The 24,258-nt window shown below is 30.6% G+C and overlaps 1 protein-coding gene and 1 long non-coding RNA gene across 3 annotated transcripts in view; one reads left to right on the top strand and one right to left on the bottom strand.

Annotated features, from left to right (window-relative positions):
* The first annotated feature begins 277 nt into the window (after window positions 1-277).
* LOC130447398 (alpha-tocopherol transfer protein-like) overlaps window positions 278-24,258 on the top strand; it is a 31,857-nt gene continuing 7,876 nt past the window's right edge. Inside the window, exons 1-4 of one of the 2 annotated variants that reach the window (XM_056784194.1) lie at window positions 278-425; window positions 7,771-8,055; window positions 10,388-10,571; window positions 10,991-11,167. In XM_056784194.1, coding sequence (XP_056640172.1) covers window positions 7,772-8,055; window positions 10,388-10,571; window positions 10,991-11,167 — 645 coding nt within the window. In that variant the 5' untranslated portion in view covers window positions 278-425; window position 7,771. Of the gene's footprint in view, window positions 426-6,133; window positions 6,529-7,770; window positions 8,056-10,387; window positions 10,572-10,990; window positions 11,168-24,258 lie in introns of those variants that run through there. The other variant, XM_056784193.1, reaches the window with a different exon arrangement.
* LOC130447400 (uncharacterized) lies at window positions 1,859-19,032 on the bottom strand. Its single transcript, XR_008910244.1, has 2 exons — window positions 11,397-19,032; window positions 1,859-2,410 (listed from the first exon to the last, which is right to left on the bottom strand). It is a non-coding gene; the product is annotated as an uncharacterized LOC130447400 (long non-coding RNA).

Genomic DNA, 24,258 nt, shown 5'->3' with positions numbered 1-24,258 from the left:
CACACACCCTGTACAAGAAAATTGAACATAGACTATTGCTATAATTAATACAAGCAGAATTACCTCAATTAATCGCTTCTATTACAAAATTTTCCCCGTATTTTATATCAAATTATTTATTCTCAAGAAAATTGACGTATACTGTATGTAAAATATGTAATAACTTGATTTATCCATTAAATTTTGTCCTTACGTTGAAAGTTATTAAAAATACAAAGTATATTTTTATGTTTTACGATAAGATTCACAATAATTTTTCATTTAACAGTATGAAACAATTAATCAATTAAGTTCCATTTAAATCTTCCCAAGTTGCAGGTATATGTCTAAATAGTTAATTTAAATCATTGATGTAAGGTTTAAATGTTAGTTTTATAAAAGCAGTTCTTAATCTTGAAAGTTTTTGATATTTATATTTCTATAAGGTAAGTGCAACTAGAATAGTCAACATTTTCAGGTTCATATTTATTGGCTTCATGAATAAAACCAATTAAATTGATATCACTTGAACAACTTTTTCTCGCAAATTTGGAAAGTTAGTCTAAATTGTACAAAACTCGAAAAAAATAAGACAGATAGATAATTTTACAAGCTATCGGAGCCGTAGGATTGCCATTAAAAAAACTGAGAGTAAAAAACTGCTTTAAGAGTTGTTAAAATCAGAGCTGACTCAGATGAAATAAGACCATGCAACAGAAACATGGGCGATGGTGTCTGGAGAAAACGTAGAAACAGAGAACTAATGATGATATAAAAAAAGTCGAAAATAACAAAAATAAAAATTTCCCTATATACTTGGTTCATTCTAATTATATACGAGTGCCGTTTTTTATCAACCTCAGATCGATCCGTCCAGACGCTACACGTGCAGAAAAAAATGGACATGCGCTGTAGACGACTACGAAACTCTCGCGCTACACATTCTGCCATTGGTGACATGCAGGTGTCAGTCGGCGTTGAGCTACAGCCACGTAAACATGTCCGTCATTATTGATGCTCCCGCCAAGTGTGAATTGCCAAGTGTGATTCGTTTTCTATAGGCTGAAGGCCATAGTGCTGCAGAAATCCATCGGAGAATGAATCGTGTGTATGGGGAAAACTTCATGAGTGATGATGTGCGTGAATAGTGTCTAAAGTTTAAAGATTGCCGTAATGATATACATGATAAAGAGGGCCAAGGACGCAAAACTGTCGTTTCAGATGACCTGGTTCAAAGAGTTGACAAAATGGTTCTATCTACAGAATTTCAGAAGTTTCAAGGCCTGTTTTGGAATCTATTGTTACTGAACGGTTAGGCTATATCGGCGGCAACTTTCTTTGAGGAGGGTATTGATAAGCTTGTCCACAAATATGACAAATGTCTCAATCTCTTCGGTGATTATGTCGAAAATTAAACGTAAGTGTACCAAACTTTTGGTGATAAAATGATTGTTTTGTACAAACTTATCTTTTATTTATAGCTTATCGGAGTTGAAAATAAAACGGCCCTCGTATTTGGTTCCACCATTTTTATATTTGTAATTTTTCTTCAAAATAAACAAAGGTCAAAATAATGAATTTCGAAGTTATTTTCTACTTGAATACCATTAATAGGGTATAAAATAGTAAAACGAGAATGTTCGGCAGGAAACCCGAGTTTGGTAATGGTTTAACCAAATATCAATTTAGACACGGTATTCTTTGGAGTTAGTTTAAAATAAGGAATGAGAAAATTGGCATTTCATAAAATCAATATATAGATATTTATTGTAATTGCAACAAGTCACTCCATTTAAACCATCAGAAACAGAAAAATTTATATGCATAAAATATTATATATTTATCGTCAATAAATTCAGATGGACAAATAAAACAAATATTTTCAATTGGATATAGCTTTATTGTTTTATAAAATATTCTCCATTAAGATCAATATGCTTTTGCATGCCGTTGAACCAATTGTTCATTCCGATTGAGGTACCTCCAAAACGTGTGATTTGTACGCATCAACCGCATCTTCAGGTGTAGAAACACGTTGACTTCAAAATTTATATTTACTCTGCGCGAATAAGAAGAAATCATTGGGTGTCAAATAAGGACTGTGAGGCGGATGAACCATCAATTTTTTCAGCATTTCTTCACACCAATCGCTACGAGCTGTTTTTTGAAGCGATTGCCAAATTATGCGGTATCCAACGCCAGCAAATCTTTTTGACAGCTAAATGCTCATGCAATATTGAATATATGCAAGTGGAACTAATACCGAATTATGCATCAATCTCACGGTAGGTCACATGACGATCTTGCAATATCAGTTTACGCACAGCGAAATTTTCTAGCACAACAGCCGATATTAGCGATTAAATTCCATATTTCGGTCAAGATGGATTCTTCAAGTACCTGTGACTACACGTTCTGAATAAGTCCATCACTAAAAAAATTTCATTATGGTAACGTCATATTTGCCATATTTAAATCAGTGTTGTCGTATTTCAAAACTAAATTAGCAACCCCCGTATAACCTGACAATAAAAAAAACGTGGAAACAATGAAATTGTCATTTTCTATCAGTGGACCTTCTTATTAAATTGTCGTAGTTTTGATTGAGTTCATGGTATACTCAAAGGTACTATTATAGTTACAATTGTTTTCTTGCATTTTGAATTCTGAATTGTTATCATCCTCAACGCGTTCTACAATATACAGTTCTACAGAGTTGTGAATTCGGGAATAAGAAATTAAATTGAGAGACATAGACACAGAAATAAGTAAACTAAATCCTCATAAAATTTCAAGAAACTACCTATTATGAATAATATGATGAATAACTTATATTCAATAAAAGGATGAATAGATACTATAATCAATTAAAGAGCAAAATCAAAAATCAAAACGTAAAACATTTTTTCTCACCACACATGAAAGGACTTTTCCAACAAATATCGAATAAACAAATATGATATGATTGAAAGTCTGGAAGACATTTATATATTATCGAAATATTTCACTCGACTGTAATCTAAAACCCCAAAAACAAGTAATATTATATATCAAGTACCTTGTAATAATTGTAACGCTGATTACATAGGACAGATATCTCAGCATTTAGAAAATAAATTGGAATATCATAAAAATTAAATACAATAAAAAACATTGAACTTCATAAGATATCTAAAAAACATACATTCAGTTATAAAAGTTCAAAAATGGAATCAAATGCAAAGAAAATATAATTTTTTGAAATTATTTACATACATAGGAAAATTGTCAATGATAAAAAATAGCAATGTGTATAAAATTGATATCTCTATTTAATAAATTTCAATGAAACTATAAATGACGCAATTGATGGCTGCTGTGCATGCCTTTGAAATGTAATAACCAAGAAAATATTATTTTTGGTGGTTAAAACAGGTTTTTATTTTCATATTCATATTGTAGGTTATCTATTGATTAATATAATTCTTCAAATTTTCAGTAGTAAGTCATATTTTGGTAAAGACCGCTATAGGTCAAAACGTCAATTTTTACCTGGTTTTTAACTAATTTTCTTTCAAAATAGACCGAAAATCAAGACGCAATCGTTAATATTACATTGCAATCCTGATTACCATTTACATAAAGAATATATTGAAATAACATATGATGAAATATTCAGCACTACTGATCAATTAATAATACATTCTAAAAATTATGCATGATAATCGCAAACGCAAATTTTCATTTGATACTTATATGTTATTCATCAACATGAATTCGCATTTAACAACTGTTATTATATAATTCACATCAGCTATTTTTCTTCTAATACTCATGTGATAATTCTAACACATATTAGAGAAAATCTACAACGATTGTATATTGTGTAATGAACGAAGATCATACGACGGCTGTATCCAATCTAACGTTTTTTTCGATATTGTCAACCGTTGTTTAAATGGAAGGTGGACCTCAGCATAAACCACTTGAAAATATTTGCATGCAAGAAAACTCAATGCTGTACATTGTTCAATAAATCAAACACGATCTGAATACGAATGAATAGAGATAAACTACAAACTGAAGAAATGTTATTTCGGTTTTAAATTATTTGTTCTCTTCTGTTACAAGATACATATCGCTTTGAGTAATTTTCAATAATTATTTTTTGTAATCCCATACTTTAGATACATTTAATGTTATAATCCTAAGTTTATACATCAATACTCCACTTTCTAATGCGAGAATAATCAATCCTCATTACTCTCTAAAATCTAGAAGTATTCATAGTATTCCATAGGCGTAGGATGTTGAACTTTCTTAAGGGACAGATTCTAAAAAACTAAGATAAGCGAATGCGAGAAGGAAGAAAGAAACGAGAAAACTTACCATTCCGATGATAAATTATGGAATGTGTAAATTTCTTACAAAAATTCCTTAGAAATTGATTATATACTTATAAAAAAATATATTTTTTTCCAGCTTTCTCACTTAGAAATCATGTTTCGTTTTCTCTCATATCTGCTCTTTTAACTAACTATAAAGTGTAGCGGTTCGTGCCAAACGACGACATCGCGACGAATCCATTTTAAGGGGTCATACGACGTGAATATCGGTGTTTTAAGATATATATATATATATATATATATATATATATATATATATATATATATATATATATATATATATATATATATACCTATATATCTCTCACCTTCGCATACTTTAATCATGCTAAAGAAGTCTTTACAACCCTTCTGAATTCCTAACTCAGCTGGAGAATTATCTCAAAAACTGACCTCATTCTTGACTGGATCTAAAGAGCAATAATACGACCAAATTACACAACTTCCATCCATCTACTTCTCACATTCCCCTAAATTTTTTTAATAGGAGAGAACTTTTGTTAATAGAAAGATTCTGTATTAACCACACCAAACTTACTCATGGTTATTTGACATCTTCTGAGAGTCTGAAAAATTGTCACGTTTCTTCTCGTCGACTGCAAACTACATATCAGCAATTGAATCTGAAATCTAACCTTAAGGAAACACACAACTGCCCCGCAGAAATCAAGGAAATCTTGGAGTTCCTCAAAGCTAACATCCTGTATTACAAAATACAATTCAAGACAATTTATGTATTGTAACCATTTTTAAAGTCCTTTATATAACTTTCATATTTCTTGTTTTGTTTCCATGCTAATGACCAGCGTTGTCGAGGCACGTTAAATTGAATTAAAAAAAATTGAAATTTTCTGTTTGATAACTATGGTGGATTAAAAATATAACATGTAAAAGATTAGTATATACTTTGATGAGAAAAATAACTTACGCAATATCACTATCATAATAAATTTGACTAAAGACTAAAAAATGTCTAGCGATATTTTATATTTCATTTCTTATTCAAATCATGGATAAGAAATCCAAGCACTTAGCCAGCTTCTTGCAAAAATCTATTCGCTGGTGGACTTTTAGAACGAAGTCATTTAACGAATCCACAAAAGTTCGAAAATAATTTTCGGAGGATTGTAAAATTATTCAGCATCTTTATATGAAATGGTATTGATTTCAAATATAACACTAAATTACTTTTCGTCATCTCATTTTACTTAATTTATGATAACCGACTTCCGCGTGCTCTGTGATTAGACCTACCAGAGTTTTTGCCTCCCGTCTCTCAGATGCAGTATTCCCGTCTTCTAGTCTCTAGCTATTTGACTAAGATCCAGGCCTCTTTGTTTTTTCTACCCCAACGGCTTAAGGTAAGGTAAGTTCATTGCCCCTGAGTCCACTGTACTGTGCCCAGAGATCCAGAGCAACTCTACCGCCATTTCGCCCGATAACATTCCAGAATCAACTCCAATTCTAATGCGAAAACGGCATTAAGTCGATAATTTTGATATTAACGAGAAATACAAATAAGTTTTAATAATTGCGAGTGAAAATAACTACAATCATTCCTGAATTATTTAATTTAAAGGAAAATAGGATTTCAAAAACACGACATTATTTATCAGAACTAAATTCCTCACTAATCGTTTGCGTTTTTTGTTGAAATAAAAACTGCAGATACGTGTAGAAAAATAATTTACAAAGTTTGATTTAGTCTCTTCATTGATTCAGTTTGGTTATTTTAATTTCTCGATACAAAATGATTTATTCCATTCCAGAACAATTGATCCTTTAATAACACAAATAATTGAGGATGACCAAAATCATACTGCTGATCGACTTCATTTTCAGCATGATGGAGCACCTCCACACTATGTGGTTCCTGTAAGACAGTTCTTAGATGACTGGTTTCCTGGACGGTGGATTGGAAAAAGGGGCCCAATTGAATGGCCTTCCAGGTCACCGGATTTATCGCTTTTAGACTTTTTTCTTTGGGGACACTTAAAAAATAAATGTTTTGACACGAAGCTCGAGTCCATAAAAGATTTTCGCCAATTACAGCAGGGTGCAGAAACATAACACTTGATATGCTACAAAATGTTAGAAGTAGATTGGAACAAAATCTACATTATTGTATGGAATCAAATGGGTCACATTTTCAACCTTTGTTAATGTAAGGTTTTAATAAATCAATTTAACGGCTAGTTTACTTTTTTTTATAAAGCATGGTAAAATAACAAACATTGGAAACAACAAACAAACTCGTAATAATTAAAGCTTATTTGTATTTTTCATTAATACCTAATTTATCGGCTTAATGTCTTTAAAGCCGTTTTCGCGTTAATTCGCGTTAATTTTAGTAAAATTCAACAAATAGGGTATCATCAGAAAGACAATTTTGTACCCTTTCAAATGATATATCAGACCCCTCTTTCCATTTAAAATTTTAGGGTTGTTACTCACCCCCGCTGGGGTGTTAAAGGCGCAGATCGAATAATATGTATAAAATGTGTCCTCCCCCAAAAACAAAATCGACGTGTCCGAGCATTTTTGAATTTAATTACAGAAAAAGAAAAACGCTAGGTGCAAACTTTTCGTTGGTGGACCACCATGTATAATATATCTGTACCTTCTTATAATATACATATTATTCTAATTATGGTTACGTAGTTATTAAAAAAAATATTTCTTCTGTTATGTAAATTGCCCTAATGAGACGCAAAAACCAACTAAGTAAATTTTCGATATATAAAAACAATTAAAAATTTAAAGGATAAAATTTCTCAGAATCATCTGAAACGTGAAGAAAATGATTAGATATTCGGATAAATATTGATAAATCTAACCCTTCAGTAATTAGTGCCACACTTTAAAAATATATTCTTGTCATTATTATAAAAATGCTGCCAATCAATACTGGTAATTACAGTCGTTAGAAAAAAGAGGACACTAGTTCTGATTGGGTGCTGTTCATGAAGAACATGCTACTTTTAGTGAATTTTTTAATATAATATTAAACCGAGAGACGCTTTTGGCTAAAAATAAATCGTTGCTATCATTTACTTTGATATAACAAAATAAAGAATTCTAGAAAAATAAGAAGAATAACTACTGTTAGTTTTTATCATTCTTCCTTTGTCTCTGAATGAAATCCATCCTAAAAAATGGGATCGAAAATGTAATGATAAATTTTTCCATATAAATTAGTTTCTTTGCGTAGGGTTCTTATTTAAAAATTGTTTTTTGGACGAGATATTCATTGATTGACCTACCATGATTTACTAAAGGACAATTGAACAAGTTTTAATATTGGAATTATACATATTTTGGAAATTTCTTACACATATCGTTGATCATAAATATGCAATTGAATTGACTTGGCATATACTAACCATTTTCTTTTAATTTTTTTAAGAATGTCAACGATACCTAAGCATGGATTTAAAGCTGAAGATATTTTGAAAGAGAACCGAACAACTAAATCAAATATTGAAGATATAAAAAATTGGTTATCATTTAAACGAAATATTCCTCGAATGTCAGATGAACAAGTAGTGATCTTTTTATTGGCGTGTAAAAATAATCTAGATGAAACCAAAATCACCATAGAAAACTTTTTTAAATATAAATCGACCTCACCAGAAATCTTCATGAACAGGGATATCGATAGTAAGGAAAATAAGTTCACCTGTACAGTGACGTAAGTGACTTTATTTTGTAATAAAATTATGAGAAAGTCAATTTTAATCATATGATCAATGCTTATGTCACTTTCATATTATATTATACATTCATAGGAGGTTAATGTTTGTTTAATTGAATTTCACGAGACAATAACTGAGATGCACTGACAAAATGAAGCTAGAATCACGGCAAATTAATTATCCATCGAACACTTTGCTACTGTTTCTATAACTACATTTACTAGCTTTATAGGTATTATTGATATAACAATCAATTCATCAAATATTTCTCCATTCATAGAATTTTAAGAGGGGGTCAATCTCTGGAAAGCAATAGAAGAACACGACTTCCAACAAATGCTGATGATAGCCCTAATTTGTGCTTAAGAACCATAAATCAGATTCAAAATAGGCAAGCGATATGTTAATAGAAGCATATTTTTGAACTATTTTTGAATTATTATAATTAAAGATCGCCTTTTTTCGTAACTGTTATATCTTCAGCATACCTTTATCTTGTTACTGTACCGATGTCGTATCAAAGTTATCTAATTCTATTTCAATCTAAGTTTCATATATTCTTTCGCTTTTTATTATGGTTCGAGCCGGAAATTTTAGGAGACTATAGTTTTGGAATTCTTACATATATATTTTTACCTGTGCTCTATTCAGGTAGATTGTTAAGCTATCTGAAACGATAGTTGTGTAAAAATTGTTTGGTAACATATTATCTTCTACTTTTTTAATCTCTTCTTTCAATTGTCTGTAATTTATCGTTTTAACACTTCGTTTGTCCCATAAAGCAAATGTCACATTTAGCCGTCAATCTGATCTTCTTCAATCACCAGAATATTAGTGTAAATATTCTGCCTATACCTATTATTTCTTTTTTTGTGAGTAAATGCAAAGCAGTCCTCCTCATCAATCGAAGTAGTCAACGAGTACTTTTTGCGCATAACGCAAATAAAATATACCGTTCGACCACTCACGCCGCAATTCATTAATGGAACATAACTTTCAGCTAATAAGCTATTCTAAAATTGTAAGTATAACTTCACACAAAATTAATATGATATTTGTTTATTGAGTTATTGAACATAATACAGAGGTTGGTATAAGTCGGGCAACGATCTAGAAAAATCTGCAGATATCCAAGCGGGAGGTCTCCTGAGCCGGAAATTTTTAACGGTCACGTAACAGGTCAAAGTTATCTGGAAATGCTCGAAAATTAACGTTGACACGATCCAACAGTCGCTAACATCCGTCATCCCATGCAGGATTGAACTTCGTCGCATTACGCGCTTTGTGTTGATTTCGGAGAATGCATAGGGAGACGACGACGATTCGTTGAGTGGCCGGCACAGTCATGTGACCTGATACTCTGTGTTTTTTTCCTATAGGGCCTTCTCAAGGACCAACTTTTTCAAGAGGACTACGCAGTTAATGGACTTTTAGTTAGCAGCTGAATCGGTACACGTTAGTATTAGTTTCCCGAGCACAAAAACCAAAACATAAACTGTGAATGAAAAATATATTTTACAGTTATACTCAGAATGTTCTGCTTTTGTTGGCATTACCCAAATACTGGCTAGTATCAGAAAAACAAACATTCCTCACGTACCTCATCCCGTAACAATTGATTACGACTGTAGTCCAAATATACTTAAAATGAAACCGCTGAAGCTTAGTTACATCAACGTGAACGACCTACAGACAACAAAACACGAACTGGACCAATTCTCCAAAAACTTTGGACAGACTCATAAACAAGTCGTTTGTTGAGAAAAATATGTCTTGGCTTACATATACTACAATTTCACTTATCTTGCCTTGATTGTTTTCTATACATGTTGTAAGTCTAGAAGTATGAAAATCAAAAGTTCCGCAGGAAACTCCTCTACAGAAAAACCCAATGACTTTTCTCTTACACTCCACAATATCCTTCCAAAAAGAAGACCCAAAATTAACATTGACAGCCCTGAAGAAGTGAAACAGAAAATTGATAACGATATCTATTGTGCAATTTATATTTTCCTTTATTTTATATTATCAAAAAAACTAATTTTAAAACAGAAGAGACCTAAAATCAAAAAGATTTAAATGCAAATATATCAAAAGGTCTAAGAAATAAGAAATTAAAGAAATATATATATGTATATGTAAGATTTTTTGGAAATGTACGTCTAATCACGGCCTTACAAACGTAATTAGAAATGTTTGTGGCAAATAAAAACTTGATAGAATTCGCTACAGGCACTTGCAAAGTTATAGAAAAGAAATCAAATTATGTAGGATTTATCTCGAATAACCATTCATATGAGAATTAACTGATTAATTTCCATTTTTTAGGAATATAGCAGTATTTCCTAATAGAACTGAAGAAAATTACGCCATTGCACTGGGTTCACTGAAAGATACTTCCTATTATAACTTTTGCATCGAACCGCAAATAAAAAGAGCTTTTGCAATAATCGATGCTTACTTGTATTCAAATCCCCCTGATGGATTGATTTTCATTATTGACATCAAAGGAGTAAGTATATAATCAACATTTATTTCAAACACACATTTGGAAAGCTTGTATTGTCTATATTAATTTTGTACTTTATAATCATCTAAATTTTAAGTGTAACTTCTTATTCAATTTTTATTAATAGATACGAATGTTGAAAAATAAAGCTATCGAGGTCGAAGATTTTTTTAAGAATACAGTTATTCCCAAAGTTTCTGACACATACATTACCTGTTGATCATGTGGTCGAAGATTTTTCTACATTGCATTTTAGTTTTCATTCTATAAGACATTATCTGGTAATGGCTTGCGTAAACAGTTGAAATGATATACTGATAAATGTAACTCCTATAAAATTGCAATTCTCGGACCACAATACACCTCTCATATTTCATATTTGTATTGCATTTGTAGTTACACTATGCAAATTGACATTTCAGGTGGGAATTATGCATCTTACAAGAATAAAGCTGAATGCACTCAAAGTCTTTTTTGCATATATACAAGAGGCTCTACCTATTCAACTCAGACAAGTTCACATTCTAAATGCCAATTACATTTTTGAAAAATTTTTGATGATTTCCAAACCATTTATGAAAAAAGAGCTATACGAAATGGTAAGTAAGTTGTACATTTTTTAAGAAATTAAAATCTGATCATGAAGATCAATAAGCAATTTTTTTTTTCAAAGCTCAATCAACGTGGAAATTCTCAAATACTAAGGTCCTACTCATTAGTATATCATAATGTCTAATAAGTTGAGCAACATTACCATTAATGTGTTAGACGATAATCGCACAGTACTTTGCTTTTGATTAACACTGTCATTTAAACTAGTTCACTTACTCAAACTACTTGATTCTATTGAGCCTTCTCACTAAATTGGAATTATATAACTGGATAACGTTGGCATGTAAAATCCGTTGTTTCTCGATACTCTATTTTGAAATCGTTGTATTACTTCAATGTAACTTTTTCTGTAGCCCCAGAGTTATATGTCCAGATGGGTTTCAATTACTATGAACACTGGTTATGTTAGTCCTTGCAGTGGAAAAACTACAAATAAACTTAAATAAAAAAATAAAACTTTGGCTGTTTTCTGACAACTCAAAGACGTCAACTCTATTTTTTTAAATTAATTGTCAAAAATGCACAACTGAACATAGACAAAATAGCTTGAACATATAGGGGCACTATCTAATACATACTAATATCTATATTTAATACACCCCCTCAATTTAAATGTATTAACAATCTAAACATTTCTATTGCCAAAAATTCCTAAAATAACAACTCCGAGCCGCTAATATATTCTGCTTCCATTCAACTAATGGCCACACAATTTTGTTTCCTTGAAAGCAATTTATGGGATTCTTTTCCAAATAATAAACAATATTCTAATGAAAAGTTGAGTTAACGCAAAATTCTCTTGACTGCATTCCAAGTGCTGTTGGTAGATTTATCTAAATAACGACTAAGTAGTGATACACTTTGAGATATATCTGGTCTGGTAGTTATTGAAATCTACATAAGACTGCAAATTAATCTTCTATATGACTTATTTTCTATAATTATTTCATCTTCAGGTACGTTAAAATTTACTTCCATTGGTGTCGAAATCGATCTTGTCTCTTTCATTTCAAATTCTTTTAAAAGTCGTTTTATCATGTTGGTCTTTTGTACTTTTAATCCTTTTTTTATAAATTCAATTGCATTCCTAAGAATGATGGAACTCATTTGTTTCACTTTAAATTCGCTATAAAGATCTCCAATTAAGGTGTCTACGAATTCTTCTTTTCCTATAATTAAAGCATCATCTACATATAGCACTAAGTATAATTGATCTTTAAAATACAAACAATAAACATATTCAGATATTTTAAACTGCAACTTTGTCATAATTTCATTAAACTTTATGTTCCAACATTTTGTGAGCTTCGAAGTCCGTACAATGCTCTATTTAATTTAAAATATTGACTCGTACTTTTTAGACCTCGAGATTTCTCAATATATATAACTTTATCTAAAAATCCATTTAAAAATGCTGTAGGTACATCCACTTGTTTAATAGTATAATCTCTTTCAACGGCCACTGAGAGCATCAAGCGTATTGTTTAAACTCTGCACACTGGAGCATAATCAAATTCCATACCTTGTTGAGGTTCTTGAAACCCCCGTGCTGCTAATCTAGACTTCTTAGTACCATCCTCTTTTATTTTAATTAATCCATTTTGTATCGATAGCTTTGACATTCTCAGGTAGTTAGTTCATTTACTTCTATCCATGTTTCCAATTTCTTGTGGGACTGAAATTCTTTCTCAATAGATTCTCACCATTCTAGTTCTTTAATAGCTTCTTGATGAACTAAGGAAACAATAAGCGATATATATGTCATAATCTTCTAAATCTCCTGGCCTTTTTACATTTCTACCTTATCTGGTTAATGACAATTCTAGCAATGCAACATTTTCTTGAGTATTATCTTCATTGTCTGAACTATCTGATGTAGCATCATTATTTGATGTAGCATCATTTTCGCCTATATCATTATCTCTTTGTAAATTTTCTTCTGAAGTTTCCTCTATAATCTCTCTTGGTTCACATATCACCTGTTGCTTATTTGTTTCTTTATTCTGATTAATCGCTTTAAATTCCATTATCGAACGTCTAGTTTATATCCTTTTGGTAATGGTATGTACCATGAACAACTTCTAAAAACTCTAAGTTTTGTCAAATCATTTCTTTTATTCCATATTTTCGATGGTGTCCTTCCTCTGGGTAATACTTTAGATGGCAGGCGATTTAATTCATAACTTGAAGTCTTGAGCCTCGCACCACAATTCTTTGGGCATACCGGAATCTATTATTTTTGTTCTAATTTTCTCTAATAGAGTTCTATTCATTCTTTCGGCAGTTCCATTTTGCTGCGGTGTATGTGGCATTGTATACTTCAAAATAACCTCTTTCTTCTTGCAGGATTCTTTAAATATATTTGTTATAAATTCACCCCCGTTATCTAATTTAATCGCTTTAACATTTACTTCTTTTTGCCTTTCCAATTCTACTATGTAATCTACTAAATATTTATCAGCTTCATTTTTTGTTTTGAGAGTTTTAACTACAACAAAATGCGAATAATCATCGATAATGGTTTGAAAATGTCGCAATCCATCAAAAGCGGTAGGTTTCATTGGACCACAAACGTCGCTGTGGATCAATTCGCCAATTTTGGTTGATTTTCTTTCTCTATTAGTAATTGGGCATCTTGTACCTCTACCTTCCATACATGTAGAGCAAATTTTATTTTCTGTCTTCTGTGCCATATATCTTCATCTAATATAACATTACATTTCTCATCTTCATGTCTTATTTTGTCAAGTATCAAGACATATAGACCATTCTTGTTTTTACAATTTAAATGCAAATGTTTACCTTGTATAATCATCTTTTCTCTTTCTACAATAATTGTATGACCCATTGAGGTAATTTTCGAAAGTGATAACAAATTATGTTTCATATTTTGAACGATCAATCCTTCCAAACAAAACTTTTGTCCTTGAGTTTCTGTTTTCAGAGTTCCTATTTTATTTGCTTGTGAAATGTCACCGTTTGCAATATGAATGTGTCTAGCTTTCTTATATTTACCATATACTTTTCTAGTTCCTCTTTCAAGAAGTGATTACTTGCTCCAGAATCCAAAATCATTGTCATTTTTCCATAAATTTATTGCATACAGTTGCACTTCTTTCTCTTCTTCTCTTATAACGTTAGCTTGCCCTGAATTTTGAGTATATGATCTTTCTCTTCCTCTATTTCTTATTCTTCCTCTTCCACTTCTTCTGTAACCACATCTACCTCTGTCTCGCTTAGGAGATTGTGAAAACCAGTGTTCTTGTCTTCCACATTTATAGCACCCATTTGAAGCTTTAAAACTAGATTCTATAATGTCCGACTGTGAATTATTTTTAAGTTCTTCATCTAACAGTCTAGCTTTAACGAAATCTAACTTAACATTTTCTATTGTTTCCAAAACAGTGGCTACACTATTGTATTTTGGCAGTAAAGCAAACAATAAAAGACATACTTTATCTTCTTCATCTAATATAGATCCCATATCTTTGAGATCTCTTATAGTTGTATTAAATTTTAAAAATAGGTCTTCTATTTTTTAAAATTCCTCATTTTTCATAGTTAATAATTTTCTCCATCATGCCATCTTAGTCAAAGAACTTGTCCTTACAAACCCATTTTTAAGTGTCTCAATTTGTTCCTGGCCATTATGCATTCTTTAATAATATCTAAATGTTTATCTGATATACCCGGAATAATAATAGATTGAGCTTTTGCATCTCTACACTCCCATTCATCCTTCTCTTTTCTACTTATTGTTGAGTCTGGTGGATTACCATCTATTGCCTCTAAGCACTTATCTTTTCGGCATAATATTTTGATCCCAAACAGCCAGTTCTAGTATCGGCATCGGCGTCATTTTTCTAAATTCCTTCAAGACTTTTCTCTTTTGACCTTGTCCTTACTAATTCTTCTTAGTTCTATTGGTTATGTGAGTCCTTGCAGTGGAGAAACTATAAATAAACTTAAAAAAAAAATAAAACACTGACTGTTTTCTGACAACTCTATATATGTTTTTTTTTAAATCAATTGTCAAAATTGCACAACAACTGAACACAGACAAAATAGCCTGAACATATAGGGGCACTATCTAATATATACTAATATCTATAATTAATAATTATAATGAGCTTGGTCTTGTCAAAAACTATACCACAGTAGCCACATTCGATAGAACTAAGAGAATGTATTGATATCTAGTTAGCCTAGACCAGTTCCATGCATAAACAAAATATTACGTTACCATAGCAACGAACAATAACTTATTATATTTAAATGTCAGTGGAAAGTTTGACGTCAAAAAAGTACACCACAGTTACGCAATAAATTAAAAGAAAAAAGATGTCCACCGAAATTGTGAAAATCGGAAAATTGGAGTATCAAGCCACCATCGAGTACCTGTATTTAAAAGGGTTAAGAGGTAAGCAGATTTACGAAGATATGCTTAATACTTTTAGGGATCAATGTTCTTCATATGCGACCGTGAAAAATTGGATTGCAAGCTTCAAAAGAGGTAAATTTTCCATTGAAGATGATGACCGATCATGAAGGCCAGTTTCTGTGTCAGTCCCCGAAAATATCGATGCAGTTCATGACATGATTATCAGACCGTCGAATTGGGATAAAATGGATATCTGAAGCACTGAATATTTCATACGAACGCGTTCACGTCAATATGAACATGAGAAAAATTGCTGCAAAATGGATCCCCAAATGTTTGAATGTTGACCAAAAGCGTGCAAGGATAGAAGCATTGCGATCGATCTGTGCACGATTTGAAAACGATGTAGACTTCTTAAACCGAATTGGGATGAGAATGGGTACATTTATACGATCCAAAAACAAAGCCACAATCGATGGAATGGCGACAGTCTGGTTCACCAAGACCTAAGAAGTTTCGTGTCCAAAAAATTGCTGAAAAAGTTCTTGCCTCAGTTTTTTGGGATTGTCATGGAGTAATCATGATTTTTTAGATAAGAGTAGAACAATGACTGGACTATTTGACATTACTGACCACTCTACGGGAAAAAATTAAAGAGAAAAAACGCGGAAAGCTATCCAAAGGTGTTTTGTTTTTGCGGGACAACGCACACAAATCTCATGTTGCCATGCAAAAACCTCGTCAACTGAAAAAATTCGTAATTTAGGGTTTGAATTACTACCCTTTATTTACCAGATTTGGCTCTGTCCGACTATCATCTCTTTCCTCAACTGAAAAAAAGTTTATAAGGTCGTAAATTTTCTTCCAACGAGGAGGTAATAAAAGCTGTTGAGGTCTGGTTTGCAGAGCAAGAACAAACATTATTTTTAAAAGGTTTAGAGACGTTGCAGGTTCGCTGTAATTATTGTATCCAATTGAGAGGAGAATTTGTTGAGGAATAAAATATTTTGACATATTTCAATATTTAATTTATCTCATGGAGGCACTATGATTTATTACTTATTACTATTACTTATAATTGTGTTACTCATTGTGGTTTTCTTCTGTAAATTGAAATTTCATTTTTATTTGTTTTATCTATTGTTTTATCTCTTTATCTATTTAGTTATTTTTATATTTGTTTTTTAATTTTTACACGCGTTTGTCTAAAATTTTGACAATTATTTGACAAGAGCATTTCTCTCTCTCTCTCTCTCTCTCCCTCTGTTTGTAGAGAAGCAATTTGTTGTATATGGAGTTTCTTCTTTCTTTTCATATCCTTTTTAATGTGGACTCTCCAGCAAAGTCTAAGGTCATTCCCAAATAGTTTCCATTGTTATTATAAAGAATTTGGGCATTTTTTATTGTTATTGGCATATTTTGGTTTCGTTCGATCGTAAAGTAAATGTTCCGAGAATCTATTTCCTTTTTTCATATTATCTCGTGTCCAACTTCCATCTTCCTTCCTAATTGATGGGTTATTTAGTATACACTTATAATCGTTTTGTTGCTTTTCTAAGTGAGTAATCCGTACTAATATTATAAGTTAATTCACTCAGGTTTTTAGCAATCGAATCGTTTCTAATGCGCTAGATTTCGAATTTTAGTTTAAACGTTACACATATCTCGTATTTGTGAAACTAGATAATTTTATGAAATAGAGTGCAAATTCTTTACTACAATGTCTTATCGATAATATGTCCTAACAGGAACATAATGTCATATTAGGACATTAATGAAATAGACCAGAGTCGATAATTTTTGAAACCAAAAAAAAAATAAAAGAAGTATGAAACCTATTGAAAACGGAGGGAAATTTCATAAAAATGAATTACGGGCGACCTGAGTTCGAGAAGTGGGAGGAGGTGTGTTTTAAGGGTAAAAAATAGTTTATCTTGAATTCCAGCAAAACTACAAGTCCTATGCAATAAAGTTAACTGGCAAAGTTGTAGGTAATAAAACGATCTACATCTTGTATTCACAATTTTTCACATAACCTCAAAATTTATGTGAAAAATTCGAATAACCAAGTTGTTGGTTTTTTATTTTTATCCTTTAAAATAAATTGTGTTCTACAAAATTTTGTGAGAACTTACCTTTTTATGTCCCAACTACACTGTACTTTATTTGATTTAAAATATTTATTTTTTCATCTCACTTATTTAATATCAAAAAAGCACCCTAATTTTCAATCGAAAATTCTCGGGTCAAAATATTTTTAAAAAGTTGATGTGCCTCGTGCAAATTTCTCATTTCTGATTGTTTAAAACAATATACACATTATTAGTGTAAATATTCTCAGAAAATACAAAAAATCTAAAAAAACGCAAATTTGTGAATTTTTTTAATCAATATGTACAATTTCATCAAAAAACATTGATTGTTGTAAATTTTAAAGTTAAAAAGTTTATTTGTTTAATTCTAATAATGTACATGTAAATCGTACTATTGAATTTAGATTCCTCATTCTGATTACGTTATTAGTTATAATATTTTTTATAACGCGATTCTTGTTATTTATAAATACCTTATTTTGAAGTCTAATTAATCATCCATTAGTTTTTGTCTCCTTGATGGTATTTCCTCATCGTAAGATTCGACAATCCTTTCCAATTCTAGTTGATTTTCGAAATCTTCAAGACCATCACCTTCTTCGTCTACAATATTATTTTCATTTTCCATTGGTTTTTTATCCACAATTTTATCTGAACCATTAACTTCCTCGTAGGTTTATTTTTCCATATTGGAGCAATTTTCAGTACCATGCCAGTTTGGTCATAAATTTGAGCATTTTGAACAATGTTTTTGGCAGCCACGTTTTAAACTGTTGCAACCAGTTTCACAGCTGCAGCAAATAGTTTTAAGCAATACTTTCAGAATTAATTCCTATTCTGTAAATTCGGGGATAATGCGACGTTGATGTTGTTTCCAGCCCCAATCTGTTGTTATCAGATGCTGATAATATGCCGTGTGTGTGTGAGGTTTGCCAACATTGATATTTGTGAAATCTTAATTCAGTGTTATTTTTTCATTTTTACATCTATAAATAGATTTGATGAACTGTAATACATAGTTTTGTATCTTCTTTACTTGCATATTTCTTATAAAAAAAATTAGCTAAATTTGACAAATGTTTAGCGTCTAATAATGAATTTAAGATATTTTTCTTCCCTTTTCCGGCACATCCAGATTTTGTATTGTAACCGGAAAAACAATGCAGAGATGCGACACTTTTTCTACGTGTCGAAACGTCATGTATTATCTATCTTTTAGAGATTTAAAAAAAATTGATTTTAGGTCTCTTCTGTTTCAAAATTAGTTTTTGTTTAATAATTTTTAAATTATAGAAGTAAATTGACATTTCGACTTTTCTTCAAGTCTTTATCAAAATATGATATTGACACTGACAATTTGCATATTTATTTTGATCAATAGATCACCTTCATCATAAATATCTAAATAAGAATAAAATCAAACTAGAATTTATGTATTTATGATATTTCATGGTTCATTAATGTAGTTCTATTTTTTATCGTATTAATGATCTCTTAGTATATTTTCTAAATACTGAGATGCCTGCCCTATGTAGACAGCGTCACAATTAGTACAAGGCACTTGATATACTATAATATTACTTCTTTTGTTTTTTGGTGTTTTAGATTTTAATATAAGGAAAAATGTTTTATGTTTTGATGTTTTGTTTCTGTTTTGTTTTTAAATTGATTGTAGTATCTGTTTATCTTTTTGTTGAATGTTTTATTTATCATTGTTCCCCATTTTTTATCAATATATGGAAGATCTTGAGGAAACTGTCCTAAGCAAACTTGATATAAATATTCCATACTTTTTCCGATTTGTGAATGATTGCATTACTGCCGTACCAAACAATAAAATTGAAAACATAAATAAAAAATTCAATTCTTATAACAAAAAAATCCAATTCACAATCGAGGTTGAACAAAATAAGAAAATCCCTTTTCTTGATGTCACATTATATAAAATTAACAATAACATAGGAACAGAATGGTATACGAAACCAACTTGGTCCTCAAGATATTTAAACTTCAATTCGTGTCTTCCTATGTCACAAAAACGATCAGTGAAAAGCAAAAACTGCATTGAATGAGAATAATTATACGGAAAAAGTTATAAATAAAATATTCAAGAAAAGGATAAACAGATACTACAATCAATTTAAAAATTAAACAGAAACAAAACATCAAAGCATAAACATTTTTCATTACCATATGTACAAGGACTTTCACAACAATTATCGAATTATTTCAGTAAATATGATATTAGTGTAAGTCATAAAGGACATAATACATTATCCAAATATTTCCCTAAATTAATATCTAAAACACCAAAAAACAAAAGAACTAATATTATATATCAAGCGCCTCTTACTAATTGTGACGCTGTCTACATAGAGTAGACATCTCAGTATCTCAGAAAAATAGACTAAGAGGTCATCAACACGATAAAAAAAAATAGAACTGCATTAACGAACCATGATATATCAGAAAACATAAATTCAATTATAAATATATAAAAAATTGATAATTCAAAAAGTATGCATTTTTTGAGAAAAGTTTTTAGACAAACTCATACTAAAATTTATATATATATATATATATATATATATATATATATATATATATATATATATATATATATATATATATATATATATATATATATATATATATATATATATTGTTATGGTATGATAATAGTGTGTAATGTTTATTTTTATAAATTTTATTTTAAATAAAATCAGATTTTAATTTGGGCGCCATTAATAATTATTTGAATTTCTTTATTTTATTATGTTATTATTATTTTTTTTATTCTCAGGGTATTATATTGTGAGGTCAAATTAAAAAATTTTATTGCGATAAATTGTTATGGTTATAAGGTCAGATCATAATAGTTTTAAGACCGGGTCTGTTCTTTATAATGAATAAAATATTCAAAATATACAATTTCTTAACTAGCTATTACAATTATTTTATTTTACAAACATTCATTCATTCATTCATACTCATAATTACATTCATAAAACTAAATTATATGGAAATGTGAACTCAAATATTATATACTAAAAGAAATACTTAAACTTAATAGAACAGTACCTTAAGTGTTTGTTATGTTGTATTTTTTAATTTTTTTTTTTTTTTTAATTGGAAATTGTTACGGCCTTGCAGAATAAACAGATACTCCGCTGTAGTTCCACTCCTGTTCTTTTCCTTTTCACAACTTCTTTATCTTGGAAATTGTCCCTTTGTGAGTATTCTCACTTATTTCACTTTATTTAATTGTTTTCACTAATTTCTTATTACTACACTTATACAATTATTAATTATCAATCCTTTGAATATTTTATGCCTTTTTTATCAAGATTTTAATTTTTTTTTAAATTTCAATTAAATTATTTTACTCTTTTTTCTCTTGCCAAAAAAAAATTTTTTTTCTCGTTGTTGATTTTTTTTTTCTTTTAACCAATGATATTTATTTTAAAAGTTAGTTACTAAATTGTCATTTCTAAATTTTTAAATTATTGTGACTTTATTCAAATAATATTATTCTATAATTTCTTTGTTGTATTTATTTCATTCCTATGTTATTAATTTTATCATTGCAGTTGTCAAAATTTTTATATTTTATCATTTATAACCTTAAAATTTATGTTGGTATGTCACATAAATTTTTGAAGTTGGTGCTCCTGTTTTTACTGTCAATTTATGGATTAAATTCTTTGATTATACAGGATTTGTCAAAATTAAATAATAATTTAGAATATAGTGTTGGCCAAAACTTAATATAAAGAATGTTATTTATTTTATTGTGATAAACTGCTCTAAATAACCGAATAACAGCACTGAACTTATTGCTTTATTTATATCTTATTATTATTTCATAATTTATTTTGGATATATTCATACCATAACAATATATATATATATATATATATATATATATATATATATATATATATATATATATATATATATATATATATATATATATATATATATATATATATAAATGCATCTAAATGTTCTTGATTTTAGGTCTCTTCTGTTTTAAAATTAGTTTTTTTTATAGTTTTTAAAAGAAAGATAAATTTTGACGTTTCGACTTTTCTTTAAGTCTTTATCATGCTCATGCTCTATCATGCTCCGTAGGCGTCTATCTAGCTGTCACAAAAACCATGCAACTCAATGTGAATAGAGTTACGTAAAGTCACTTGTTGGGGTATTTGGAAAGTATAGACGGAATTTCGATTCGCTACAAAGTTTTTCCAAATGTTACAAAGATGTGCAGGAATAGGGTCGTCCCAGGTTTTCTTCAATAACTATAATTGCTGTAAGAGGATTTTAATAGGAATACTCATTAGTCCAAAGAATCCTACTGGATGGGAAACAATAGAAATCAAGGTCAATATTATCCGTTTAGTAATTATCGTAGATTTTAAATTGGAAAAACGTACTTACGAATTAGGCAAACGGATTCAAAGATGATTAAGAAAGGAAAAGTCGGAATTTTTAATTTTTTAAAGAAGTCCTTGCAGTGAGCCCTGCTGTTTAGTCTGAGTAAATATCTAACAGTTCTCTTCTGTAGTTTGAAGATTCGCTCAAATTAGATAGCTAAGTAACATTCCATATGTTACAGTTTAGTACTGATACGTTTCTTTTCTATCCACTGGAATGTTTCGCCAAATTATATGCTATAGACTGCACTGTGCGTGGTGAAGAAGATTCTGGCGATACATTCTGCAATGTCGTCAATTAAAACAAAGTGGTGTTGCCAAAATCTTATAATTATGCTAAAAGGATAGTTATGCACTATAGATCCTATTTTTAACACATTGCTTAGGGAGAGGCCGGAAGTAGTAAGCAGATGATGCATCAAACACAATTAAGGTTTTTGCAGTGAGGCTGTCGCACGTTTGAACAGCATGGTGGGGAATGTGATAGGTGGGATACTCGGAGGTTTTCGGAGTTTAACGGGTTTAATATGTCTTAAATTAATATACTTCGACATAAAGTCTTTGTAAGATTGTTTTAGAGAAGGACATTTTTGGATTTTTCGCTCCACTGCGAAAAAGTGTTTAACAGCGGTTTGGTGGGAGTCACCGAGCAGAACATATTGAGGTTTAAGAGGTAAATTTACAATTAATCGACCGGTTTTGTCTCTGGTGGTAGAAGGTTGAAAATGGATTTCGCATTCTTCTTCCTCAGTAGTATAAGGAGATAGATTCCAAAATCTCTCCAATGAATTTTGGAGATGGTCAGATGTGACAGTTTAGAAGTATGACTGAGAACGACGCACTTGAGTAACTGGAATTACTTGAATATACTATGAAGCAAGTAGCGGATCGATAGGAATATTGAGCGTTTGAGTGTTGATGAAGTGCTGGGGCATGAGATTATGTATATTTGGCACTACTAGAGCAGGCATTTAATACCTATAATTGCCATGTTTAGATTTTATTTCAATGTTCGCTCTCTTTGAAGCTGAAAATGACGACTGATTGATGCAGGATATAAGCATATTGATCTAGTATCACTTTACTTGTTATAAATTTTTGAGTTTTCCCAAGTGTATTCACCAAGGTGAATAAGAATAGGATCAATGCATTGGAGTTTTGAATGGAGGAAGGTAGATTTAACGAAGTATCAGAATTAGCAACAGGATGAGAGAGCAGTGTTTGACGAACTAGCTCTGGTATTAGAAAGATTTGAGAGTGGAGTCGAGGGAAATAGTTCGATGAGTTCATGATAATTGTGGCGGAAGTATCGAGAGCGCTGGTTTAGCTTGAAAGGATTGCAAAAGAGTTTTGGCTTGAGCAACAAATGCATCATATCGTGTGTCTCTCTCCCTGTCTTTGGAACTCAACATTATCTGAATCCCTTGAAGGCTCCTAAGATAGACCTAGAGTTTTATTCTGTTCTCCTATTTGAAGAACAGATTCAATGTAAAAATTGCGTCATATTATTTATCTTTTTTTAATGTTTCCTGAAATAATCTTCACAATATTTTTTCTTTTGAAAAAATCTTTCCTGAACCTAATTCCTCGATAGGCCAAAACTTCTCAATTCACTCAAGGTCATTGATCAACTCAACCAAGCAAACGACTCATTGTACTTCTAGCCAAGTACCCAACCGACTTCTGTATTTTGTAAGAAAAATATGACTGAATCTTTTTCCCCAAAGAGTAAAATTGAACAAAAAATATGAGATCCTAGTGAATGAACATCTTCAAAAAAGTGAAAATTTGGATCTGCCAATAAAATGTTGAACGAATTTTTCGAATGTTTTTTTGAATGTAGGTATTTTTCCGGTAATAAGCGGAATCACTGAGCGTTTGGTTTCTACGCTGTAGATTCTATTACATGAATTTGTTCCATTGTTAATTCTTATCAAAGCTTGTCTTACTCTTTTTACAGCGTTATTAATTTTATTGCACGGTATATTGAACATTTAATGTAGTCTTTCTGTGACAAAATTGCTTTCAGAGCCGCTGTCCAAGTGTGCACGGCAAAGAATCGTTTTGTTTTTATTTATTACACTGCAGTAGATCCTCTATACCTGCTGAAAATGAGAAGCTACCTCTAGCAGCCCTGTGTGGCCGAGGTAGACTACCCTAAAATT

The sequence above is a fragment of the Diorhabda sublineata genome, chromosome 8, assembly GCF_026230105.1.
Source record: "Diorhabda sublineata isolate icDioSubl1.1 chromosome 8, icDioSubl1.1, whole genome shotgun sequence".
NCBI lineage: Eukaryota > Metazoa > Arthropoda > Insecta > Coleoptera > Chrysomelidae > Diorhabda > Diorhabda sublineata.
This window is presented reverse-complemented; position numbering and strand designations above follow the sequence as displayed.